The 21,842-nt window shown below is 42.7% G+C and overlaps 1 protein-coding gene across 3 annotated transcripts in view; it reads left to right on the top strand.

The window, feature by feature from the left end:
- Nucleotides 1-3,733: 3,733 nt before the first annotated feature.
- The window catches only part of MAP3K5 (mitogen-activated protein kinase kinase kinase 5), a 227,742-nt gene continuing 209,633 nt past the window's right edge, over nucleotides 3,734-21,842 (top strand). For all 3 annotated transcript variants that reach the window (XM_081251030.1, XM_081251029.1, XM_081251031.1), the window contains exon 1: nucleotides 3,734-4,279. In XM_081251030.1, coding sequence (XP_081107156.1) covers nucleotides 3,856-4,279 — 424 coding nt within the window. In that variant the 5' untranslated portion in view covers nucleotides 3,734-3,855. The remainder of the gene's footprint in view (nucleotides 4,280-21,842) is intronic.

The raw sequence follows: 21,842 nt of genomic DNA, 5'->3' as shown, positions 1-21,842 counted from the left end.
ATTTTAGGTTTAAAAACAAGACAAAAATCAACCCTCAGAATGAGAGAAAATATTTGCAAATGAATCAACAGACAAAGGATTAATCTCCAAAATTTACAAGCAGCCCATGCAGCTCAATATCAAAAAAACAAACAACCCAATCCAACAATGGGCAGAAGACCTAAATAGACGTTTCTCCAAAGAAGATATACAGACTGCCAACAAACACATGAAAGAATGCTCCACATCACTAATCATTAGAGAAGTGCAAATCAAAACTACAATGAGGTATCACCTCACACCAGTCAGAAAGGCCATCATCAAAAAATCTACAAACAACAAATGCTGGAGAGGGTGTGCAGAAAAGGGAACTCTCTTGCACTGTTGTGGGAATGTAAATTGATATAGCCACTATGGAGAACAGTATGGAGGTTCCTTAAAAATCTAAAAATAGAATTACCATATGACCCAGCAATCACACTACTGGGCATATACCCAGAGAAAAACATAACTTAAAAAGACACATGCACCCCAATGTTCATTGCAGCACTATTTACAATAGCCAGGACATGGAAGCCACGTAAATGTCCATCAACAGACGAATGGATAAAAAAGATGTGGTACATATATACAGTGGAATATTACTCAGCCATAAAAAGGAATGAAATTGGGTCATTTATAGAGACATGGATGGACCTAGAGTCTGTCATACAGAGCGAAGTAAATCAGAAAGAGAAAAACAAATATCGTATATTAATGCATATATGTGGAATCTAGAGAAATGGTACAGATGAACCAGTTTGCAAGGCAGAAATAGAGACACACGTAGAGAACAAATGTATGGACACTAAAAGGGGATAGCGGGGGCAGGGGTGATGGTGGTGGGAATAATTGGGAGATTGGGATTGACATATGTATACTAATATATATAAAGTAGATAACTAATAAGAACCTGCTGTATTAAAAAAAAAAGTATATAATATTTCTACTTATCTTACCTGAGGATACAGAGAGAGGCAAACTTGTCACCTAAAGCAAAAGCTAGTTAGCTAGGAGACGCTTGCCCATTTTAGGTTTAAAATTCACCATTTTGCATCTTCAAGAAGAAACCTGGAGGCCCAAGATAGGCAATGAGTTTTCTCCTATCCACCATTACCATATTAGATGTGCTTTTGGCCTAGAAAAATGTGCACCTTCTATACAGACGAATTGCAAAAAGCACAACTGCTGGGTGATCGAATTAGAAAAAGGCTTTCATTCCTCCAGACAGACACCCTGAGGCAGGCCTGGCAAGCTGAAGGCAGGCAGAATTTCAGCACTACGCCCATGCCCTCTGCCTGGTGCCCCTGCCTATGCACAGGACTCAAATTTGAGTTGTAAATTGAACCATCTGAATTTACATACTTTCAACTGTTTATCAGCTATAAAAATGGAAATTTCATTTGGTTACATGCTGTGCAAGATTAATCAGCTAAACCATGCCTTTTAGGTGGGAGAGCCTTGGGACCAAGGCTTGGGACCAATGTAGTCTTTCAGCATTGCATTGGGGTTTGGGTGCCAGTAATCAGTAACATCTTTAAAGTTATTAAATCAATTCAAAGTAAAACAAAGTGAGCAAAATAAAACAAAATTATATATGAACAATGTCTCTGAAAAGATCTGGAAGGGAAGCAAAGGTGAAATGGTCTAAAAATTATGGTTTTTAGAAAATAGTTTTATATATAATTTTGGGTCTTATCTGTGTAGTCAAGTGCTCTTTGAGAATTTAGGCATTTTAATTTTCCAGACATGGTCTCAACGACTTTCCTGTGTTTATTGTTTTGGGCCAGTATGGGGTGGAGGATTATACTTTCACAGAAGTTTGGAGGTTTGACAAGTTGTTGGAAATATTAAAAGATACACATCTATTAGTAGTCCATCAACGTTTTGTTTCCTTATGATCACGGATTCAGTAAGTAATTACTTTCCCAATGATATCAAGGTCAAAAGCAGATGTGGATCAAATAGAATCCAGTTTCCTTGCTAGAAATTTACTTCTATCGTTTTACAAGTCTTTAGAAAAAGCTAACGTCACTTTGCTTCATTAAGGATACAATTGTGCAGATGCAATTGTTCAGCTGCTAGGTGTTTTCCCACATTACTATTTTCTTCCTTCTTTTCACCGTTTACTACTCAACTGTTTTATCCTTCCTTTTCCCCCTAGCTTGCATTAATTTGCAATATTCTTCAACCTTTTTCATAGAACACATTCATCTTGGTTCCTGGAGATGGGAAGCCCAAAACTGTTACTTTATTTCACTGCAGCTTTCACTGGTTTTCCTGAAGTTATAGCATTTTGGAGTTCTCTGAGAACTTACACATCTGTTTTTGTTTCCCAAATAAGTAGATATTTTTTGATTGCTCTTAAGCAATTCAGGCATTCCCCCCCCCCGCCCTCCCGTGGTGCAATTTAAAAAAATAGAAGTAATCACTTAATTTCCCTCTTTCATCTGGCGGATGATGAGTTGCCAAGTCCAGTATAGAACCGGTTTTCTATCTGAAGTAAGTATGCGTGGTGTTGGGGGAAATTTTAAGAACCTAAATGGGAACGCTATACCGTTCAGCACTTGGAGCTAATCAATTATTCATGATAGCAGAGCTATTGAAAATTTGAAAATGAAAAGTACCAGGGCCGACCCGATAAATTTAGCCTGCCACTTGCGGAGAGCCACTGTCACCAATAAACCACCCTCCAGTTCAGGCCGGCTGCAGGACTGTAGTTGAAGTCTTCCCGCCTCGCGCAATGCTGGCCTCCAGATGCTGCCCTAGTCTTGCCAGCGCCGCACGCGTGACCGGACCGCGCTGCCGAGCGAGGCCGTCTGGGGCCGGAGGGGGGCGCCCTGGCCAAGGGGAACGCTGCAAATGCCTCCTGCGCTGGCTCTGAAGACTCGAGTATTCGCAAGAGAGACTTTTTTTGCGCCATCCTGTCGTCGCGTGCGCTCCGGGCTTTTGCCTACTCCAGGTCTTCTTGGGTGGGGGGCCCGGTGGGTGACGGTGCAGAACCTTGGCCCCGGGCAGCGCTCGGGGCTGGGTTGAGGTCCGGGAGCCGCGGCGCAGTCGGTTTAGTCCGGACTCGAGCTTCCCAGCAGCGCCCTCCCCCCGGGGCGGGCTCTGACTCTCGGTGCCGCGACGAGTGGGCGGCCAAGAAGCCGGTGGCCGACTGGGCGAGGGGCTGCAAGGAGCGGTGAGACTGGAGCGGCCAGGCTGTTGCCAGGACGAAGCGGGCGCGGCAATCGGAAGAGAAACGAGGCCGGGGAAGGAGGAGGAAACAGAGCAGATGAAGGGGAGCCGCCGCCGAGGAAGGAGGCGGATCTTTTCGGCGGCCGCTGCAGCTGTTCCGGGACGCGGTCCAGGAAGTCTGCCCACCTGTGAGGTGCTGGCCAGGTAGCTCCCCACCCAGAGGGCGCCCTCTCCGACCCCTCCCAGAGCGCCCGGCACGGAAGGATCCAGGACCGCGCTCCGGGTGGCTAGGGCGCACCGCACCCCGAGAGGGGCGCCCTTGAGCCGCGCCGCGGCGCAGGTTCGCTAGCCGACTTGTCCGCCAGCCAAGAAAAGGAAGCGCCGTCCTTTCCCGCTCAACCCGGTTCCCCACCCCCTGTACTCTACACCCTGCAGCGGGCGAGCGGCGCGGCCACGGAGGCGCCGAGGAGGGGCGAGCCGCCGCCGGGCAGCGGCGTCCCTTCGGGGGAGAGGGCGCCGGAGAGAAGGCGGCGGCGCGGCGCGACGCGGGATGGAAGCTGCTTAGCCCGGCGCGCGCGGAGCAGCCCCGAGCTGTGGCTGGCCAGACGGTGCGGCTGGGCGGGGGACGCCGCCGCCACTGCAGCCCGGCCGGGAGAGATGAGCGCGGAGGCGGGCGAGGGCATCACTTTCTCCGTGCCACCCTTGGCCGAGGGCGGCAGCTACCGGAGAGGAGGAGCGGCGGCGGCCGCCGAGGGCGAGGAGAACCAGCTGCCGCCGCCGGCACCGGGCAGCTTCTGGAACGTGGAGAGTGCCGCCGCCCCTGGTGCTGGGTGTCCCAGTGCCACCTCCGGGAGCAGCGCCACCCGGGGCCGGGGCAACTCTGGTGGCGGAGGAGGTCGACGGACCACGGTGGCATATGTCATCAACGAAGCGAGCCAGGGGCAGCTGGTGGTGGCCGAGAGCGAGGCCCTGCAGTGCCTGCGGCAGGCGTGCGAGACGGTGGGCGCCACCCTGGAGACCCTGCATTTCGGGAAACTGGACTTTGGGGAAACTGCGGTGCTGGACCGTTTTTACAATGCAGGTGCGTGTGCAACCCCTTCCCCATCCTCCGCGGTCAGGGTTCACTTTTTCTCAGGCCGCCGCAGGGGGGAAAATGTTTTTTGTTTTCTTTCCTGGGCAGGAAAAAACAATTTCTGGGCAGCAATCGTGCTTCCTACTTATTTACTTCTTGCCCCATCTTAGAGGCAGCGAGCCGCGCTGCGTGACTGCTCCGGGCGGCCTCTCGCAGCTCTGGGGAGAGTGTATTTGTGCGAGAGTCTGACTGCCCAGCCACCAGGAGCCCGGGGTGCGTGTGGTCCTCTTAAGGAACTTCTGATCTCGTGCATTGCGAGATATTTGGCCCAATCAGCCTTTCTACATTTAGTGTTTTGGTTTCTGTTCTGTTAGGTTTGGCCCACATTTTCCTTCTATATATACCTGTGCCTGTTTTAGATGATGTCCTCATTTTTTCTGTGTACTTTTGAGAGTACAGAAATCATGACTTCTGCCACTCAGCCAGCTGCAGGCAGAGCGGATCTGTATGAATTTGCATGTTATGTCATGATCTTCCCAGATCCCTTTACCTTAAGTTTAGTGGTTTGATTTCCCATCTCTTACCAATTTGAAGTTTCAAGTAATTACTTCCAAAAGCAACTCTGTAATTTACACTAAACTTGTATGATATCTTTGTTAGGATTTTGGTGAAAGAACCAAGGCCTGTTTTTTTATTACTCCATATGCCCTGATGGGCTGGAAAGTATATAATTTTAACATTGTTTAAAACACTGATATGCTATTTTAATAACTAAGATTAGATCGGCCATTAAAGTGTGCCCATTAAAGTGGTTGCTAGAATAATTCATGAAAAAAAATCTTTTCAACCTATTACAGATTTCAGAAAGCGTCACTGCAATTCAAGTGACTGCAGCAATTTGCTATCTGTTAGCAAATGTTAGGGATGAAAGCATGTTATTGAAATTAACCTTTAGCACCCTGTACAACCAATATTGAGGATATATATGTATTTATTTTTTTTATAAGTGGGGGCATAAAATTTGATTTAATGGTGGTTTCAAGCAATAAGGTTCTTGGATTTGTGATCACGTAGAAGGTTTTATAATCCAATCTTGTTGCCAGTTCTAATTCTCTTCCGTCTCTTCAAAACACCTGAAGTAGGTTTGTGTCCGTCTTGGAATTCAGCCAAAGCTGAATATTTTAAGAACAAGAAGAACTTCATGTTAAGGAAGCCAGACTAAATAAACTAGGACTTTGGTTCGGGTGTATTTTACAGTCTTGGTTTTCATAACTGGACATGAGTATAATATATTTTAGGTTGGTTCTTTGTGTGGCTTGCTTTTCTAAACAAGGAACATAACTTTTCTAAAAATTACAGCACTTTTATTTTTGGATTATAATTTGGAAGAAGTTTCAAAGAACTGAAAGGTATGTGAGGAAAACACCCAGTGAAATAATAAGCCTGTTTTTATTGCATTGATAGATTGGGTATTTTTTTATAAAAGTAATCTTAAATTCTAAGCTAATTCGAAAGAGTTTCCTAACAAGGCTCACGTACTGTTTATTTTCCAAATACTGTCTCTGAGAAAGGGAGAGAGAAAGATTAGAAGGGATCAGACATTTGAAATGTATCTCATTTAATCCTCCAGACAAGCCTGTGAAGGAAGTACTTAGCATCCTTCTTAGATGAGAAAACCAAGGGGTCCATCACTGGCCCAGGGTCATAGGTAACAACTGGTTAATGGAGAATTTCACTTTGGGTGCCTGATTCTAAAAAGTCCGGCTTCGCCCTTGCTACCTGCATTTAGCTGGGCTGATTTACTCTCAGAATTAAGAGAGGGAAGCATCGAACTCATGTGACAGAGAGCTGGCAGGGACCTTATGAGCCATCTTGGTGCAATGTGGGATAGTGGGGAGGAGGACACGCTCTAGGAAAACCGGGCCAGCTCTGTTCCATCCCACTGCTTTGTTCAACCTGGGCAGGCCCCAGTTTCACCCCTGCCTGTGACATGATCTCTGAGCTTTCTCATTCAGCATGAAGATGTTGAAGATGTGACCGAATAAGGACGGTATCAGTTTTGTCCAAACCCTTTGTTTTTCTAAACTGAGGGCGGCCAAGTTAGATAGTAGTAGAACTTGACTTCTGATTTCTAAGAGAGCGCTTGCTCGTCCTCTTCCAGGGTTCAGCAGATTTTTCTGTAAAGGGCCAGATGGTATAAACATTTTAGACTTTGCAGGAGGTGTCTCTCACAACTCCTCAACTCTGCAGCTAATACTCAAGAGGACCTAAACAAATCATCGTGGCTGTATTCCAGTAAAACTTTGTTCATGGACACTGAAATTTAAATTTCATGTAATTCACAAAGTATTATTCTTTTTTGATGTTTTTCCCCCAACCATTTAAAAATGGAAGAACCAATCTTAGCTTGCAGGCCTTACAAAAACAGTCCTGGCAAGGTTTTGGCCCCATGCTGACCATTGCTCGACATCCACTACCTCCGCTCGAAAGTTGAACCGTTATGATATAGTGGGAAGAACATCATCCCTCAAGTTCCATCTGAGTTTTCATCCTGGCTCTGCTCTGAACCACATAATTGTGAGTGAGGCCCTTTGTCTCCTTCAGCGGCCTATAAAATTGACCAAGGATGGAAGTAGAGGGGGAAATTGAAGTAAATTTCTAAGATTCCCTCATGTAATCCTGTGAGTTTGAAAAGGGAAGACAACAGGGTGTGCGGGGACAGAACATCGGAACAAGAGTTTCAAGATCTGGATCTGGTCCTGGTTCTCCAATTTGGAGCAAGTAATTTAAAATCTCAGAGAAGGGTTGTAATAATTGGGTTCTACGATTTCTTCCAGCCCCCAAATTCTGTACCTTAAAATTATGACAGTATTGATTAAAAAATGAATCACTTCAGTCCACAGAGATGAATGAACTGCTTGTATTAATATCACGTTGCCACCTCCAGGAGCTCAGGGTCCATGAGAAGCGCAGATTCAAGTCCTGGTTGTGAGGGTCTACACGGAATGCCTTGGGCTTCCAGGAAATAGCCTCTAGAACCAAACTGGGGAGTGGGGTTCACAGGTGACCCCAATCTGCAATAGAATGGTAAGCAAGAGGGACTTAACAAGGGCCTCAACATTTAAAAGGGAATGTTGGTGTTAGAACAGCTCAGCTTAATAGAATGAATAAGAACTTAAAGCTTGTTTACATTTTTAGAAACTTCCGCTATCTTTGTGTACTGGTATCTTTCTAAAGAATAGATTGCAGTTAAAGGTTTTCATTGATTTTCCCTATTTGATTATCGTTTAACTGTAATTGAGTTTGTTCTTTGACTACACTTGTCATTCTCTCTTTCATTCCCGTTCTGAGAGGAAACTAATGTTCTATCAAAGATTTTATGAAAATTCATTGTACTTAGGTATACAATACTGTCACTCAGAGATGGCAGTTGCCAAGCTAACAACACCCCTTCCCAGCCCCCTGCATTGTAGGCAGTAAATTTCTGTAAAATCTAAGAGATGCCAGTGATACAGATGTTAGTGATACAGATGTTAGTGATGCAGAACTATTCCATTCAGGTAGACAGACCCCAACTGGCAGGGTCTCAACATTTTAAAAAAAATGAACATTAGTTTTGTGAAATATGGCTGGTATAGGCTTTATTTTTTTATTTTATTTTATTTTTTATTTTTTTTGCGGTACACGGGCCTCTCACTGTTGTGGCCTCTCCTGTTGCGGAGCACAGGCTCCGGATGCACAGGCTCAGCGGCCATGGCTCACGGGCCCAGCCGCTCCACGTCATGTGGGATCTTCCCGGACCGGGGCGCGAACCCGTGTCCCCTGCATCGGCAGGCGGACTCCCAACCCCTGCGCCACCAGGGAAGCCCGGTATAGGCTTTATTATTCCCCTACTTTGCTTATGGAAAAACTGAACCATAAAGAATTATATTCGTTCATTCAGGCTAAATGATTCAAGATTGCTGCTTAGATCCAAGAGCACACTTTTTCTTAGAAATAGTATTATAGCTGGTGGTTAAATTTGGGGCTAGACTATAAGAAGCCTTGTTAACTCACTGTACTTGAAGTGTGAAACCCATTTATCTGTTTAAACATTCAGAAAATTATGTTCCTGCCAACCTAAAACTGGGACTTTTTAAAAAAATTAATTAATTTATTTATTTTTGGCTGCATTGGGTCTTCGTTGCTGTGTGTGGGCTTTCTCTGGTTGCGGTGAGTGGGGGCTACTCTTTGTTGTGGTGCGCGGGATTCTCATTGCGGTGGCTTCTCTTGTGGAGCACAGGCTCTAGGCATGTGGGCTTCAATAGTTGTGGCATGAGGGTGCAGTAGTTGTGGCATGAGGGTGCAGTAGTTGTGGCACGAGGGTGCAGTAGTTGTGGCTCGCAGGCTCTAGAGCTCAGGCTCAGTAGTTGTGGCGCACGGGCTTAGTTGCTCTGCGGCATGTGAGATCTTCCCAGACCAGGGCTCGAACCCATGTCTCCTGCATTGGCAGGCGGATTCTTAACCACTGCGCCACAGGGAAGTCTTAAAACTGGGACTTTTTTTTTTTTTTGCGGTACACGGGCCTCTCACTGTTGTGGCCTCTCCCGTTGCGAAGCACAGGCTCCGGACGTGCAGGCTCAGCGGCCATGGCTCACGGGCCCAGCCGCTCCGTGGCATGTGGGATCTTCCCGGACGGGGGCACGAACCCGCATCCCCTGCATTGGCAGGCGGACTCCCAACCACTGCGCCACCAGGGGAGCCCAAAACTGGGACTTTGAATACATCTTTTCCTGTGTTAGAATCAGGAACTTTTGCGTTCATCTAGCTTCTGGTAGCATCCTGGCTGGATGTAGGAGCATCACTTTGGATTGGTGGTGTTGAGAAGAGGGGCTCTGGTGAGGCAGGGGACAAAGGAAGGATTGGGTGGCTTTAGGGAGAGGAGGGAGGCTGGGCAGGGACGGAGGAGGAAGGATGCTCAGCGAAGGAGGAAGCGATACCGGCAGGGGATCCATAAACACGTTCACCTTCGTCCCCTCCAAACCTATTTATGGGGCTTGACTTCCAGCTGATTTAAGACCCAGGGACAGTGCTTTGCTCAAGGCCACCTCACTCCCTCAGGGGGCTCAGGATTGGATGGCTGCCTGCTTCCCCTTTCCCTGCCCCTAGCCAGAACATCGCCTGGCCTTTCTCTTAGGCTCTCTGTATTGCAATCTCTTACTCAGCCTTTCACCCAGTAGCAACAGTGGGTAGCAGGAAGGAAACACATGGAGGCTGAAATTTTAAGAATTTAGCCTTTATATTTTCATCTCTATAGTATTCCCACCTTACTTGGGTTTGTGATAAAAGTCACCCATTTGGGCCATGTCACTGGACAGGCATCTGAACTTTCTGGGTTTGGTTCCACTTGCTTCCAGCACAGCTCCTTAGGACTTCCAGGCTTATTTGATAACAAAACAAAAACAAACATAACCTTTGTCTCCTCTCTATCTCAGACAGAGAAGTTCCTAAGAATCTTCCAGCCCACTTCTGCATTTTCTACTTTTAAATCCAGTGAGGCTTTCATATATACTGTCTCATATACTTGGAGGGAGAAGTATACTTGGGTGGCACCAGTATTTCCTAAATAGTGGTTCCCATGAACCGGTTTAAAAAAATTGAAGACTGACATGAATTTGTCAACATTTTATCTTTCCAGGTAAGTGTATAATAAAGAGAGAAAAAGAAACCTTGACAACCAGCCAGCTACTGCCACGACTTCTTAAAAAGAAAACACATTTTTTATGTTGAATTAGGGAAGGCATAAACTTAGAATAAAGAATAGCTTTTTGCATACAGTAAATGTATGGAAAAATGCATTATTTATTATTCTTTTTCCCATTTCACCATGATGGATGAAAACTTTATCATGCCAATTAACAGAGCAGTGTTTGAGAACCTCTAGTCTAAACCGCCTTATAGCCCCTTCCTACCTCCAGTCACTGCTTCTTCACCCAAGAAACAAGCCTTAGCAAAATTATCAAAAGAGCAAACATAGGCAAACTCATAAAGAAAAAGTCTAGCTTAGGAAAGGACTGAAAAAAATATCCCAGTGGAAGCCCACTCATGGTTTTTCTCTGGGCTGTTGACTTTTTGCTGGCATATCATTGCCTGCCTGCCCCCTGTGAGTTCAGAACACTGTGCTTCCTCTTGCTTTCTTGGAGCCAAAGCTAAAATTTTCCAAAAAGAGCTTTACTAGAAAATTGGAAAAAAGCAAAACGAAAAACAAAGCTCCAAAGCACAAAAATAACATTTGTTTTTAGAGCACCCATTTCTTATCCCAGATAGTCACCTGCAGCTTGTCACCACTGGCCCTGCTCCCCAGGCTCCTGGGATCCTGGTTTCTTGCTTCAATTTGGTTGCCTTTTGTCTGCTTCATATGTTCATCAGTTGATAGTTCAAGTTGGTTCCACCTCTAGGTGAAGCCTAATTATGGGCACACAACTTGGCCTTGTCTCACCAGTGGCCTTGGCTGGTGCCAGCCTTCTGGGAGTTCTCTGCTACAAGTCAGTTCCCCTCTGGTGGCTGCAGGGACTGTCCCTTGCTTCCTGTTTTGGAGGCCTAGTTAGAGGCCCGTTCAGTTCCTGTTTCTGGTTTGCAGGATAAGATTGGTTCACTGCTTCTTTGTGGAGCAGTGGGAGGTTGACAAGCACAATGCCCAATGATTGTGCAAGTTTCCACCAACAGGTACCAACTGGTTTTGCTTTGCAAGTAGTTGCCCTAAGCGGACCCTTCAAACAGCACCCCGCTCTGCCTGAGGCAAGGTGAGAGTTGAGACTATAGTAAATGAGGTGGGTGTGGGCAGTGTTGCAGGAACTACAGCTGTGTGAGTATCAGGAAGAAACCGGTAACCAACAGCCTTGGGAAAGGTGTATCTTGGGAAAACAGCCTCACTGTCCCATAAACTGGATATAGATAAGTGGGGAAACTGGCTGTTTAAGAAAGCTACCCCTTATTTTCAGGGAGCAAAATTAGATTTGCAAATTTTATTAGTGTCATAAAAGAAAAATAGGAAAGCAAAGCAAAATTATAATTTATTTTAAAATCCACTGGTGATTCTAATATGTTGACTTCTTTCATTGCTTTAATATATTGGCTTTTATCTCTGGCTGGAGATGTTGACTTAAGAAACTCATCAAGGGCTTCCCTGGTGGTGCAGTGGTTGAGAATCCGCCTCCCAGTGCAGGGGTTACGCGTTCAAGCCCTGGTCCGGGAGGATCCCACGTGCTGCAGAGCAGTTGGGCCCTTGCGCCACAGCTGCTGAGCCTGTGAACCACAACTACTGAGCCCACGTGCCACAACTACAGAAGTCCGCACGCCTAGGGCCCGTGCTCTGCAACAGGGAAGCCCCCGCAATGAGAAGCCTGCGCACAGCAACAAAGAGTAGCCTCCACTCGCTGCAACTAGAGAAAACGTGCGTGCAGTAACAAAGACCCAACGTGGCCAAAAATTAATAAATAAATAAATTTATTTATTTAAAAAAAAAGAAACTTATCAAAATATGTGTCAGATTATTGGCGAAGGAGAGAGGGTATGAGACAAAGCTGATTTTTTTTTTGCCTTTTATTTAATTAATTTATTTATTTTTACATCTTTATTGGAGTATAATTGCTTTACAATTGTGTATTAGTTTCTGCTTTATAACAAAGTGAATCAGTTATACATATACATATGTTCCCATATCTCTTCCCTCTTGCGTCTCCCTCCATCCCACCCTCCCTATCCCACCCCTCTAGGTGGTCACAGAGCACCGAGCTGATCTCCCTGTGCTATACGGTTGCTTCCCACTAGCTATCTATTTTACGTTTGGTAGTGTATATATGTCCATGCCACTCTCTCACTGACAAAGCTGATTTTTAAAGTCTTGTCTAATTATTCCAAAAAATTTTGAAAGTGAGTACTTACATCTTATGTTTCATTTTGTAATTTTGTTTTTTTCCAAAAGAAAACATAAAAACTAAAAGATGCAGAACCCAGGCTACATTGTGGCAGTTTTCTTAGGGGGACACAGAAGAGAGGAGAAAAAATTTAAATGTTAACAGCGTCTTCTACTGAAAATCCTAGCAGAGCAGATCTGTGTAACTTGAATGCTTCAGAAGTTGCACAAGGTAACAGTAAATATTCCACAAGCAAACCATTTCTGTTACAGTAGGTAATCAACAATGGGCAAAGCAATTGCCTTTGGTATATGATTCATGCAGGAAGGAAGTTATATTTCTTTGTACAGCAAGGCTTTAAAAGAGGTTGTGACCAGTTACAGTAGTATTTTCCAATACTTTTAGTCTCTTCTAAGAACTCTTACGAAACAGAAACATGGAGGAGAACTACTCTAGTGAGTTATCAGTGGATGTCAGGCTATCTGACCACTGACTCCAAACCATGTAAAACCAGGTATTTGCCTAAGCCAGAGAATTCACTCTCCTTTCAAAATCTAAGTTACCCCTATTTCTTATTTAAAAATCATCCCCAAAGAATTAAGGAAACCCAGGCTATTACATGTCAAATACCTCTTGATATCACATTCAAGTTTTCTAATAAGTTCATTGTGACAAGTATCAGCTTAGAACCAAGGCAACCCAGGACCAGGAGTGTGATTCTTGCTGTCCAGGGGCCACGGCGGCTTTTACCTCCAGCTAGGTATTTTCCAATTTATAGTTTGGTCACACTGGGGCGTAGGTGATTTTATGTGGCTAAATCAGAATGATAATGTAAATGTATATTGTTCTATGCAATGCAGTCCTCTTTTGATTATCTTATTTGCTCCAGAAAATAAATAGATGTGGCAGTGTAGTCCTCTGTCTTTCACAGTTGAGGCAACTCCTCCTTGGAGAAGGGTATTTGACTTGGCCAGAATAAATCAACTGGTTGATTACGAAGTCGAACTCACCTCTTCTGAATCCCAAATACTCCAGGGTTTTCCCCAGGATACTACAGAGAAAACCATGAAAAAACCAGTAAGATAATAAAATTGGTTCAAAGGATAATTTGAAGAGCAGATATTACACACACACACACACACACACACACACACATGTGCATGCACACAATCAGGAATGCTGAAATGAAATTGCTAATAGATGCCAAACTGCTAATGTACTGTTAAGGCAATTTTTGTGTGTGTGTGTGTGTGTGTGTGTGCAGTACGCGGGCCTGTCACTGTTGTGGCCTCTCCCGTTGCAGAGCACAGGCTCCGGACGCGCAGGCTCTGAGGCCATGGCTCACAACGGGCCTAGCCGCTCCGCGGCATGTGGGATCTTCCTGGACCAGGGCACGAACCCGTGTCCCCTGCATCGGCAGGCGGACTCTCAACCACTGTGCCATCAGGGAGGCCCTTTTTTTTTTTTTAAACATCTTTATTGGAGTATAATTGCTTTACAATGGTGTGTTAGTTTCTGCTTTACAACAAAGTGAATCAGTTATACATATACATATATTCCCACATCTCTTCCCTCTTGCGTCTCCCTCCCTCCGACCCTCCCTATCCCACCCCTCTAGGTGGTCACAAACCACCTAGCTGATCTCCCTGTGCCATGCTGCTGCTTCCCACTAGCTATCCACCCTACGTTTGGTAGTGTATATATGTCCATGCCACTCTGTCACTTTGTCACAGCTTACCCTTCCCCCTCCCCATATCCTCAAGTCCATGCTCTAGTAGGTCTGTGTCTTTATTCCCGTCCTACCCCTAGGCTCTTCATGACATTTTTTTTTCTTAGATTCCATATATATGTGTTAGCATACGGTATTTGTTTTTCTCCTTCTGACTTACTTCACTCTGTATGATAGACTCCAAGTCCATCCACCTCACTACAAATAACTCAATTTTGTTTCTTTTTATGGCTGAGTAATATTCCATTGTATATATGTGCCACATCTTCTTTATCCATTCATCCGATCATGGACACTTAGGTTGCTTCCATGTCCTGGCTATTGTAAACAGAGCTGCAATGAACATTTTGATACATGACTCTTTTTTTTTTTTGCGGTATGCAGGCCTCTCACTGTTGTGGCCTCTCCTGTTGCACAGGCTCTGGACGCGCAGGCTCAGCAGCCATGGCTCACGGGCCCAGCTGCTCCGCGGCATGTGGGATCTTCCTGGACCAGGGCACGAACCCGTGTCCCCTGCAACGGCAGGTGGACTCTCAACCACTGTGCCACCAGGGAAGCCCACATGACTCTTTTTGAATTATGGTTTTCTCAGGGTATATGCCCAGTAGTGGGATTGCTGGGTCGTATGGTAGTTTTATTTTTAGTTTTTAAAGGAACCTCCATCCTGTTCTCCATAGTGGCTGTATCAGTTTACATTCCCACCAACAGTGCAAGAGTGTTCCCTTTTCTCTACACCCTCTCCAGCATTTATTGTTTCTAGATTTTTTGATGATGACCATTCTGACCGGTGTGAGATGATATCTCATTGTAGTTTTGATTTGCATTTCTCTAATGATTAGTGGTCTTGAGCATCCTTTCATGTGTTTGTTGGCAATCTGTATATCTTCTTTGGAGAAATGTCTATTTAGGTCTTCTACCCATTTTTGGATTGGGTTCTTTGTTTTTTTGATATTGAGCTGCATGAGCTGCTTGTAAATTTTGGAGATTAATCCTTTGTCAGTTGCTTCATTTGCAAATATTTTCTCCCATTCTGAGGGTTGTCTTTTGGTCTTGTTTATGGTTTCCTTTGCTGTGCAAAAGCTTTTAAGTGTCATTAGGTCCCATTTGTTTATTTTTGTTTTTATTTCCACTTCTCTAGGAGGTGGGTCAAAAAGGATCTTGCTGTGATTTATGTCATAGAGTGTTCTTGTAAGGCAATTCTATAAGTATAAATGTTGGAGTCATCTTTTCTATAAGGTGGAAATCAATTATATCTCTACCAAACAATATTCATTTGTATCACTGTGGACAAGTATTATTTGCATTACTATCAGTTTTATACAACTTAACGTTTATCCCAAAAGCATTATAAAATGGTTTTATCACTAGAAAGACAGTCAAAGGTCCTTTTTTTTTTTTTAATCAGATAGTTCCCAGAGGGTGCCTTGACCAGAAACAAGTCAGAAATACACCAGTGTGTTGCTTGCAGTGTCTGCAAACCCAGCTTCATTCATATACTAGGAAATCTTCATTACTAACAGGAACTTCAGTAGTCTAGATCACTCCAAACAGGTTTATTTTTTGGAGGGAAAAATGCATATAATATTTTAGAGGGCTGGCAAATTGCTCTAAGACTCCACACACCAAATATGTTACTTTGATCTTGTAATTTAAGGCAAGTCATACCCAAATGAACACCATGTGTTACTGAGTGCCAGGTGCTGTGCCACTCACTCTACATGCCTGATCTTATTCAATCTTTATGAGGCAGATAATACCAGTGGATCAGTTTTACACATGGGGAAACTGAGACCCTGCAGAGTTATCCACTTTCCTAGTGCCACTTGGTAGAACAAAGTTTTGAACCTAAGACTGTCTGATCCCAGAGTCTGCTCATTTATAACTATGCTCTCCTGTCTTCTAGAAATAAAATTTCTGTTTGACAACATTAAATTACAGTCTTCTCATCAGTAGACATTTGTTGACTACTTAAAATCTGCAAGATTTCTTCCTAAGGTCTGCACAGAATTAGGTTAAGAGTGCAATTTCTGCCTTTTATGGTCTTACAGTCTGCCCATTGAATTCAACAATTTAATAAATAATTATTGGGAGCCTACCACATGCAAGGTGATGCTCTAAGTAGTGAATAAGTAAAAAGTCCAAGGGAATTTTTTAAGGACTTCACATTATGGATGATTTCATTAAACTGGACACATGAGAACAATGTTCATTACTGCTGTAACAGATGTGAAAATGCATTGAAACTAATAATCTTATACACCTGTAAACTATGCGTTAGGCTCTTCACTTTATTTTTATATGAAATCAGTATCATGTTCCAAAAGTAGTTAAATAAATACCCAGATTTTATTAAAAACCTTTAAGGTCTTTTATAAATATTGACAAAATCTATTAAATTGACTTCAAGGAGGTATTGTAAGTCTTTAACGTGGAAGAATTATTTTATATAATGACTCATAGAAACAAGTGGAGTTATTACTTGAGACTTAGAATCTTTTTTCTTATATACTGTTTCTACAGTAGTGGAATTTGATCTGTATTTAAATTCTCTTGTATTAATCCTTTCAGTTTGTGAAAAAAATTGAGGCTATTTTAGGTAATTGCAACATGCCAACAATGTAGTATCAATTTAGGATTCCTTAGGCATATAGTCCATGATAAAATTATGTTGCTTGCTTGTTGGTAATGCCTGGGGCCTATGTATGGTCCTTGGTTGACAGAAAATAGTTAGCTTGAATGCCAGGTTACTGAGTAGCTGGGCAAGAATGAAGATAGTAAACAAACAAAATTCCATTTAGAGAATGGAATCTAAATGGCAGGCAAGTGTTAGATACCTTGTTGATGCTTGCAGAACCATATCTGTGTTGTGGTATACATAAAAATGACTAAGGTTGAAATCTGGGCTACCTTTGAACTTTCTAAGCAACATTATGAACGTACACTTTACGTAACCTTTCTAATTATTTTTTTTAATGTTTATTTATATTTTTATTTATTTTTGTCTGCGTTGGGTCTTCATTGCTGCATGTGGGCTTTCTTTAGTTGTGGTGCGCAGGCTTCTCATTGCAGTGGCTTATCTTGTTTCAGAGCATGGGCTCTAGGCACGCGGGCTCAGTAGTTGTGGCTCGCAGGCTCAGTAGTTGTGGTGCATGGGCTTAGTTGCTCCACGGCATGTGGGATCTTCCCAGACCAGGGCTTGAACCCGTGTCCCCTCCATTGGCAGGCAGATTCTTAACCACTGCACCACCAGGGAAGTCCTCTAATTATTTTTGAGTCACATACATACAATTGATGTATCTTAGTTCTACCAAGACAATTTCTAGATTTTTAGGAATTGGTCTTGGGAAACTAGCTTTGGTTGATCCAGTGAAAATTCAGATCTTCGGATCTAGATAGTAGGATTTTAGCTTTTCAAAGCTAACTCTTGGTCAGTTTACTGTTTACTATTTATATGCAGTCAGAGTAAGAAAAGATTTCTAGACTATGTAGAGTGGCAGAGTCTGGCTTTAAAACCTAATGTATCTGTGTGTGTGTGTGTGTGTGTGTGTGTGTGTGTTGCAAAACAGGGTTGGGGTGGAAGTTGCTTGGCTTGATCTAGTGAAATTCGAGAACAATGTTGTAGCTTGCACGTGAGTTATGACAATAGTTGGCCTAACTTTTCTTGCCCAGCAACTTAGTGCTGCCAATAGTTTATGTGCTTAAAGTACACTTGGCAGTTGGTAAATCTGAAATAAAGTTGGAAAGGAAATGCTAGCCTAGACTCTTAATAGAGTCCTAGACTCTTCTTTCCTTTGTAACTCAGTAGTGTAGAACATTTATTTGATCATTAAATATGCCACATGAGTGGGTTACCCAAGGACTGATCCTGCTGTGTTTACTAGAGTGTCAACCTGAAAATCTGCATTTGTGTTGTTTCCAAAGTCTAAAATTAAGGGTTGTCAGCATTATGAAATCTTTGCACAGTCAGCTCTGCTTTTGACTTAACATTTAATTTCCAGGAGTATTTTGTTAGTGTTTACTGGTCCATATAGCATGTATTCAAATGAGTGACACACTTGGTCATAAGTTTTTATTTGGATTGATTTATGTCACACCAAGGTATAAGTGACAAAAATTCATATTTATCACGAACATAATATGTTTCCAAAGCTCACTTTTTAAGGTTCTTTTGAAGAAATGAGTTAGATGCAAAGATGTACTAATGAAGAAGTAAATTGCAGGAGCGTTTACAAGCTGCTAACATGTAAATATTCATTGGCGTTCATTAATGACAGGGTTAAGCCATGGCTTGCTTGGATTTACAGAAAGTTTAAAAGTTCAGACAGAATCCTGTTCTCCATTCTTTGTTTAAGGCAACAGAAGTCAGAAAAAAGGCAGACAAGAATTGTAGGTGACTGAGCTCAAGTAACCTCTGTGTAGTTTTATGGTTACATTTATAACTGTCGTTCGGTGCCCATTTATGAAATCTCGGAGAAGGTAAAACCTTGATAGCACGAGAGTGACACTTTTCTGTGTCAGCCAAATCTCTTATACACTTGGAACCAAAGTTAAGATATTGCTCTATCTCTTTGGTTTGCCTCCAACGTTGAATCATATTTTCACTGTTTGGTGAAAGGGAGATAAGTAATGGAAAATTGCTACTTCACAATTTCCAAGCTGCTCAGAGCTCAGGACTCTGCATTTAATAAAGCTCTGTTTTATTAAAGAAGCAGGTTTCATCTTGATAAATATATAGTGAACATTCTTCGTGATTGATAATCTCTTGATTATCCAAGGCTGGTATCTTCTTCTTATTACCTCTTTCCATTCACTGTTAATCTTGGAATAGCCCAAGAGGGGCTAGACACCATCCTTAGCAGCAAGTAAGTTGTTCACACAAAAGCTGTTGCCCCTGTGTTGTGACACTGCTTGGGAATTTTGAACAAAATTGTACTATGATATTTATGTGTTGTCATGCCTTAATTTTCCCAGACCACCACTATTTAATAGGTTTGTGCTTTCCTATGAAAATATCATTAGACATGTTGGAATAAGTTTGCAGAGACAGATGTATGAAGCAGCCCTGATTTTTCTGTTTTCAAATTCCACTTTTTTGGGTTGGTTCTCCTTTATTTATTTGTCAGGGGAGCAAGAGCATGTTCCCTAAACAGAGTTCTGTGCCAGAGGATAAGCCAACTTAATTTGAGAAGATTTTCTAAGAGCATTAAAGGAGAAAAAATAAAGCTATGATTGGAGAATCCAAGGCCCTAATCTGCTTTCAGTTTTCAGTTACCTGGTCTAACTTGTGAAAGCTCCACCTAAGACTTGAACTGGCTTATGAGCTTCTGATGACTTTATATTTAGTCTATGAGAATTACCTTCTCAAGTCTTGTAATTGTCCGCTTTAATCACAGAAGAAAATATTGCCCAACATTTGAGCTATAATATGTGGTCACCAGGGAAATTCCTTCCTAAATCCAGCATATTGCATAGTTATTTATGAGCTGGAGCTTAGCATTCTTTTTTATTTAAGCTAAGAATAATCATGGAACTCTTTAACTTTCTATTTTTTAGCCCCTCTTTAAGATCTGTGTAATTTTTTATTGATGTTTATGTTTGTCTCTCTGTTACCTCTTAAAATAATCTCTTAAGAACTATTAAATACATCTTAATTTGTTTACTTGATTCTTTGGGGGATATAAAAAAAAGCTGTTGCTCCATAAGTGTTGCATCATATGTGAAATGACTAAGAAGGAACAACCTAAAAAGTCAAGTCCAATGTTGTGGGATAATGAGAAATCCTTTGTTAGAAAGAAGCAGTTTCAGGTACTTTAAAGGAGCGTTAAAGTATAATTCCATGTCTCCTTTCCTTGTCTGTCTTGTTTATCCTGTATCTCTAGTACCTAATACAGTGCTTGGCACTTAATAGGCACCTGATACATATTGATGGATTGAATGTATGAATATTGCATTCTCCCTTACTGGTGTTTAGTTATTGATTTTGAAATCTGCCTTTTCTACTTAAGTGTGAGTGAAGTTCCTAGGTGGCAAAGATCACATTTTATGGATCTTGACATCCCCCAGGTCTTCTGTATCTGTGCTTGACCTATAGATCTGTGCTTGATCATGAAGTGGCCGCACTTACGGAATTCAGTGAAATCAACCCTTCTGTTGAGGGGCTCACAGTCCAGTGCAGGAGACCAGCTATAAAGATAGAGTAGGCTATGCTGATTGCCGATTGCTGATTGCTATATTAGAAGTTTATATAAAGTGCTTTGAGAACACAAGTGACAGAGGATTCTTCTGGGGAAGAAGGGAGTGTGGAGGAGGTTGGCTAAGGCTTTGGATAGAAGATGATATTTGAATTGGGTTTTGAAGGATAACAGTGAAAGCACGTATTACGTGCCAGGCATTTTAAATTCTGAGAATAAGTGAGACTCCCCATAAGAAAGAGGTAGAATAAAAAGAGGGCCTATGGTGGAACAGAGACAACACCAGCATTTAAAGATGGATAGAGGAAGCCATCAACTAGTGAGAAAGAGAAGTGGTCAAGAGGTAAGACAAGGGACGGGGGAAAGTTCAGAGAGTGGACGAGAGAGGAAAAGAGTGAGCTAGCTGAAAGCGACAGGAAGAAGTCAGAAGTCAGAAAAGTTGGATGTTTCAGAGAAATAGCTGGACTTGGAGATTAGAAAGCCCTTGATAACTTTTGCCAGAGCAATTTCAGGAGAGTAGGTGGTGGTGGTTGTCTGGAATAGTGTCTTTGAGTGATTGCTGGTGAACAACGGGAGGCGTATAACCAGGAGTAGTTTTTTTAAAGAAGTGTGTTGCAAATGAACCCGTCTACAAACAGACTCACAGACCTAGAGAACAGACTTGTGGTTGCCAACGGGGTGGGGCTGGGGGAGGGGTGGACTGGGAGTTTGGGTTTTACAGCTGCAACCTGTTACATACAGCGTGGATAAGCAACAAGGTCCTACTGTCTAGCACAGGGAACTGTATTCGATATCCTGAGATAAACCGTAATGGAAAAGAATATGAAAAAATACGTATATATATGTATAACTGACTCACTTTGCTATACAGCAGAAATTAACACAACCTCGTAAATCAACTATACTTCAATTTAAAAAAATAGATAAATAAAAATAATAAAAAAAATAAATAAACCAATGTGTTGGTGAGAGAAGCAGAAAGAGAAGGCAGCTGCTGGCAGCCGTGTACCCTGCTCCCGGGCTAAGGGACCTTGCCTGGTCCTGCTGGTGTTTATGCCTTAGAGACACGATGAGGTCAGTAAGCCTTTGTGGGCTCAAGTATTATTTAGCATTGTTTCTGAGGGAACGTGGAATACAAATTCCCAACCACTTTCTTCCAGAAAGAACTTCAGAGTGTGACCCTTTGTAAGTGTACTTGTTTTCTTGGCTAATTGTAATTAGCTGAAAGTAGAGCTGATTTTCCTTGTGAAATTCTGTAACTTAGATAATAAATTTAAATTCACAGTGATACAGCTTAAGTTGAGGGTTCTTTACTGATGGAACTCAGTTTACAGAAGTGTCGGACTTGTTCAGGAGGTGAAAGTGTTCCCTAAGAAAATGGATAGCTCAGGCTAGGTAAGGTTTTCATTCTTTTCTCTCCAATGGCTGGATTTCATAGGTTTTTGAAGCTCAAAGAAGAAGAACTGAGATCAAAAATGCTTTTGTTATTTCCTCAGCCACTTGAAACACTTCATTGCATAGAACGCTGGCCACTTATAAGTAAAAATGATTCATTCTTTAAAAGAGATCTTTTTTACTTAGTGCCATCTCACTTCGTAAACCTACAATGGAAACAAATTTTTTAAAAACTCTGACCACTTTTTAGGCTTTCTTCACCTTAGGTTCCAGTCACTGCCAAGTGGAGAGCTGCTCTGCCTACAGTACTGGTATAAACCCTGGATTACTCTGAAGGTGCTCTCACTATCAGACAGGCTCCT

Source organism: Mesoplodon bidens (genome assembly GCF_964165515.1).
Source record: "Mesoplodon bidens genome assembly, chromosome: 12".
NCBI classification, from domain to species: Eukaryota; Metazoa; Chordata; class Mammalia; order Artiodactyla; family Ziphiidae; genus Mesoplodon; species Mesoplodon bidens.
This window is presented reverse-complemented; position numbering and strand designations above follow the sequence as displayed.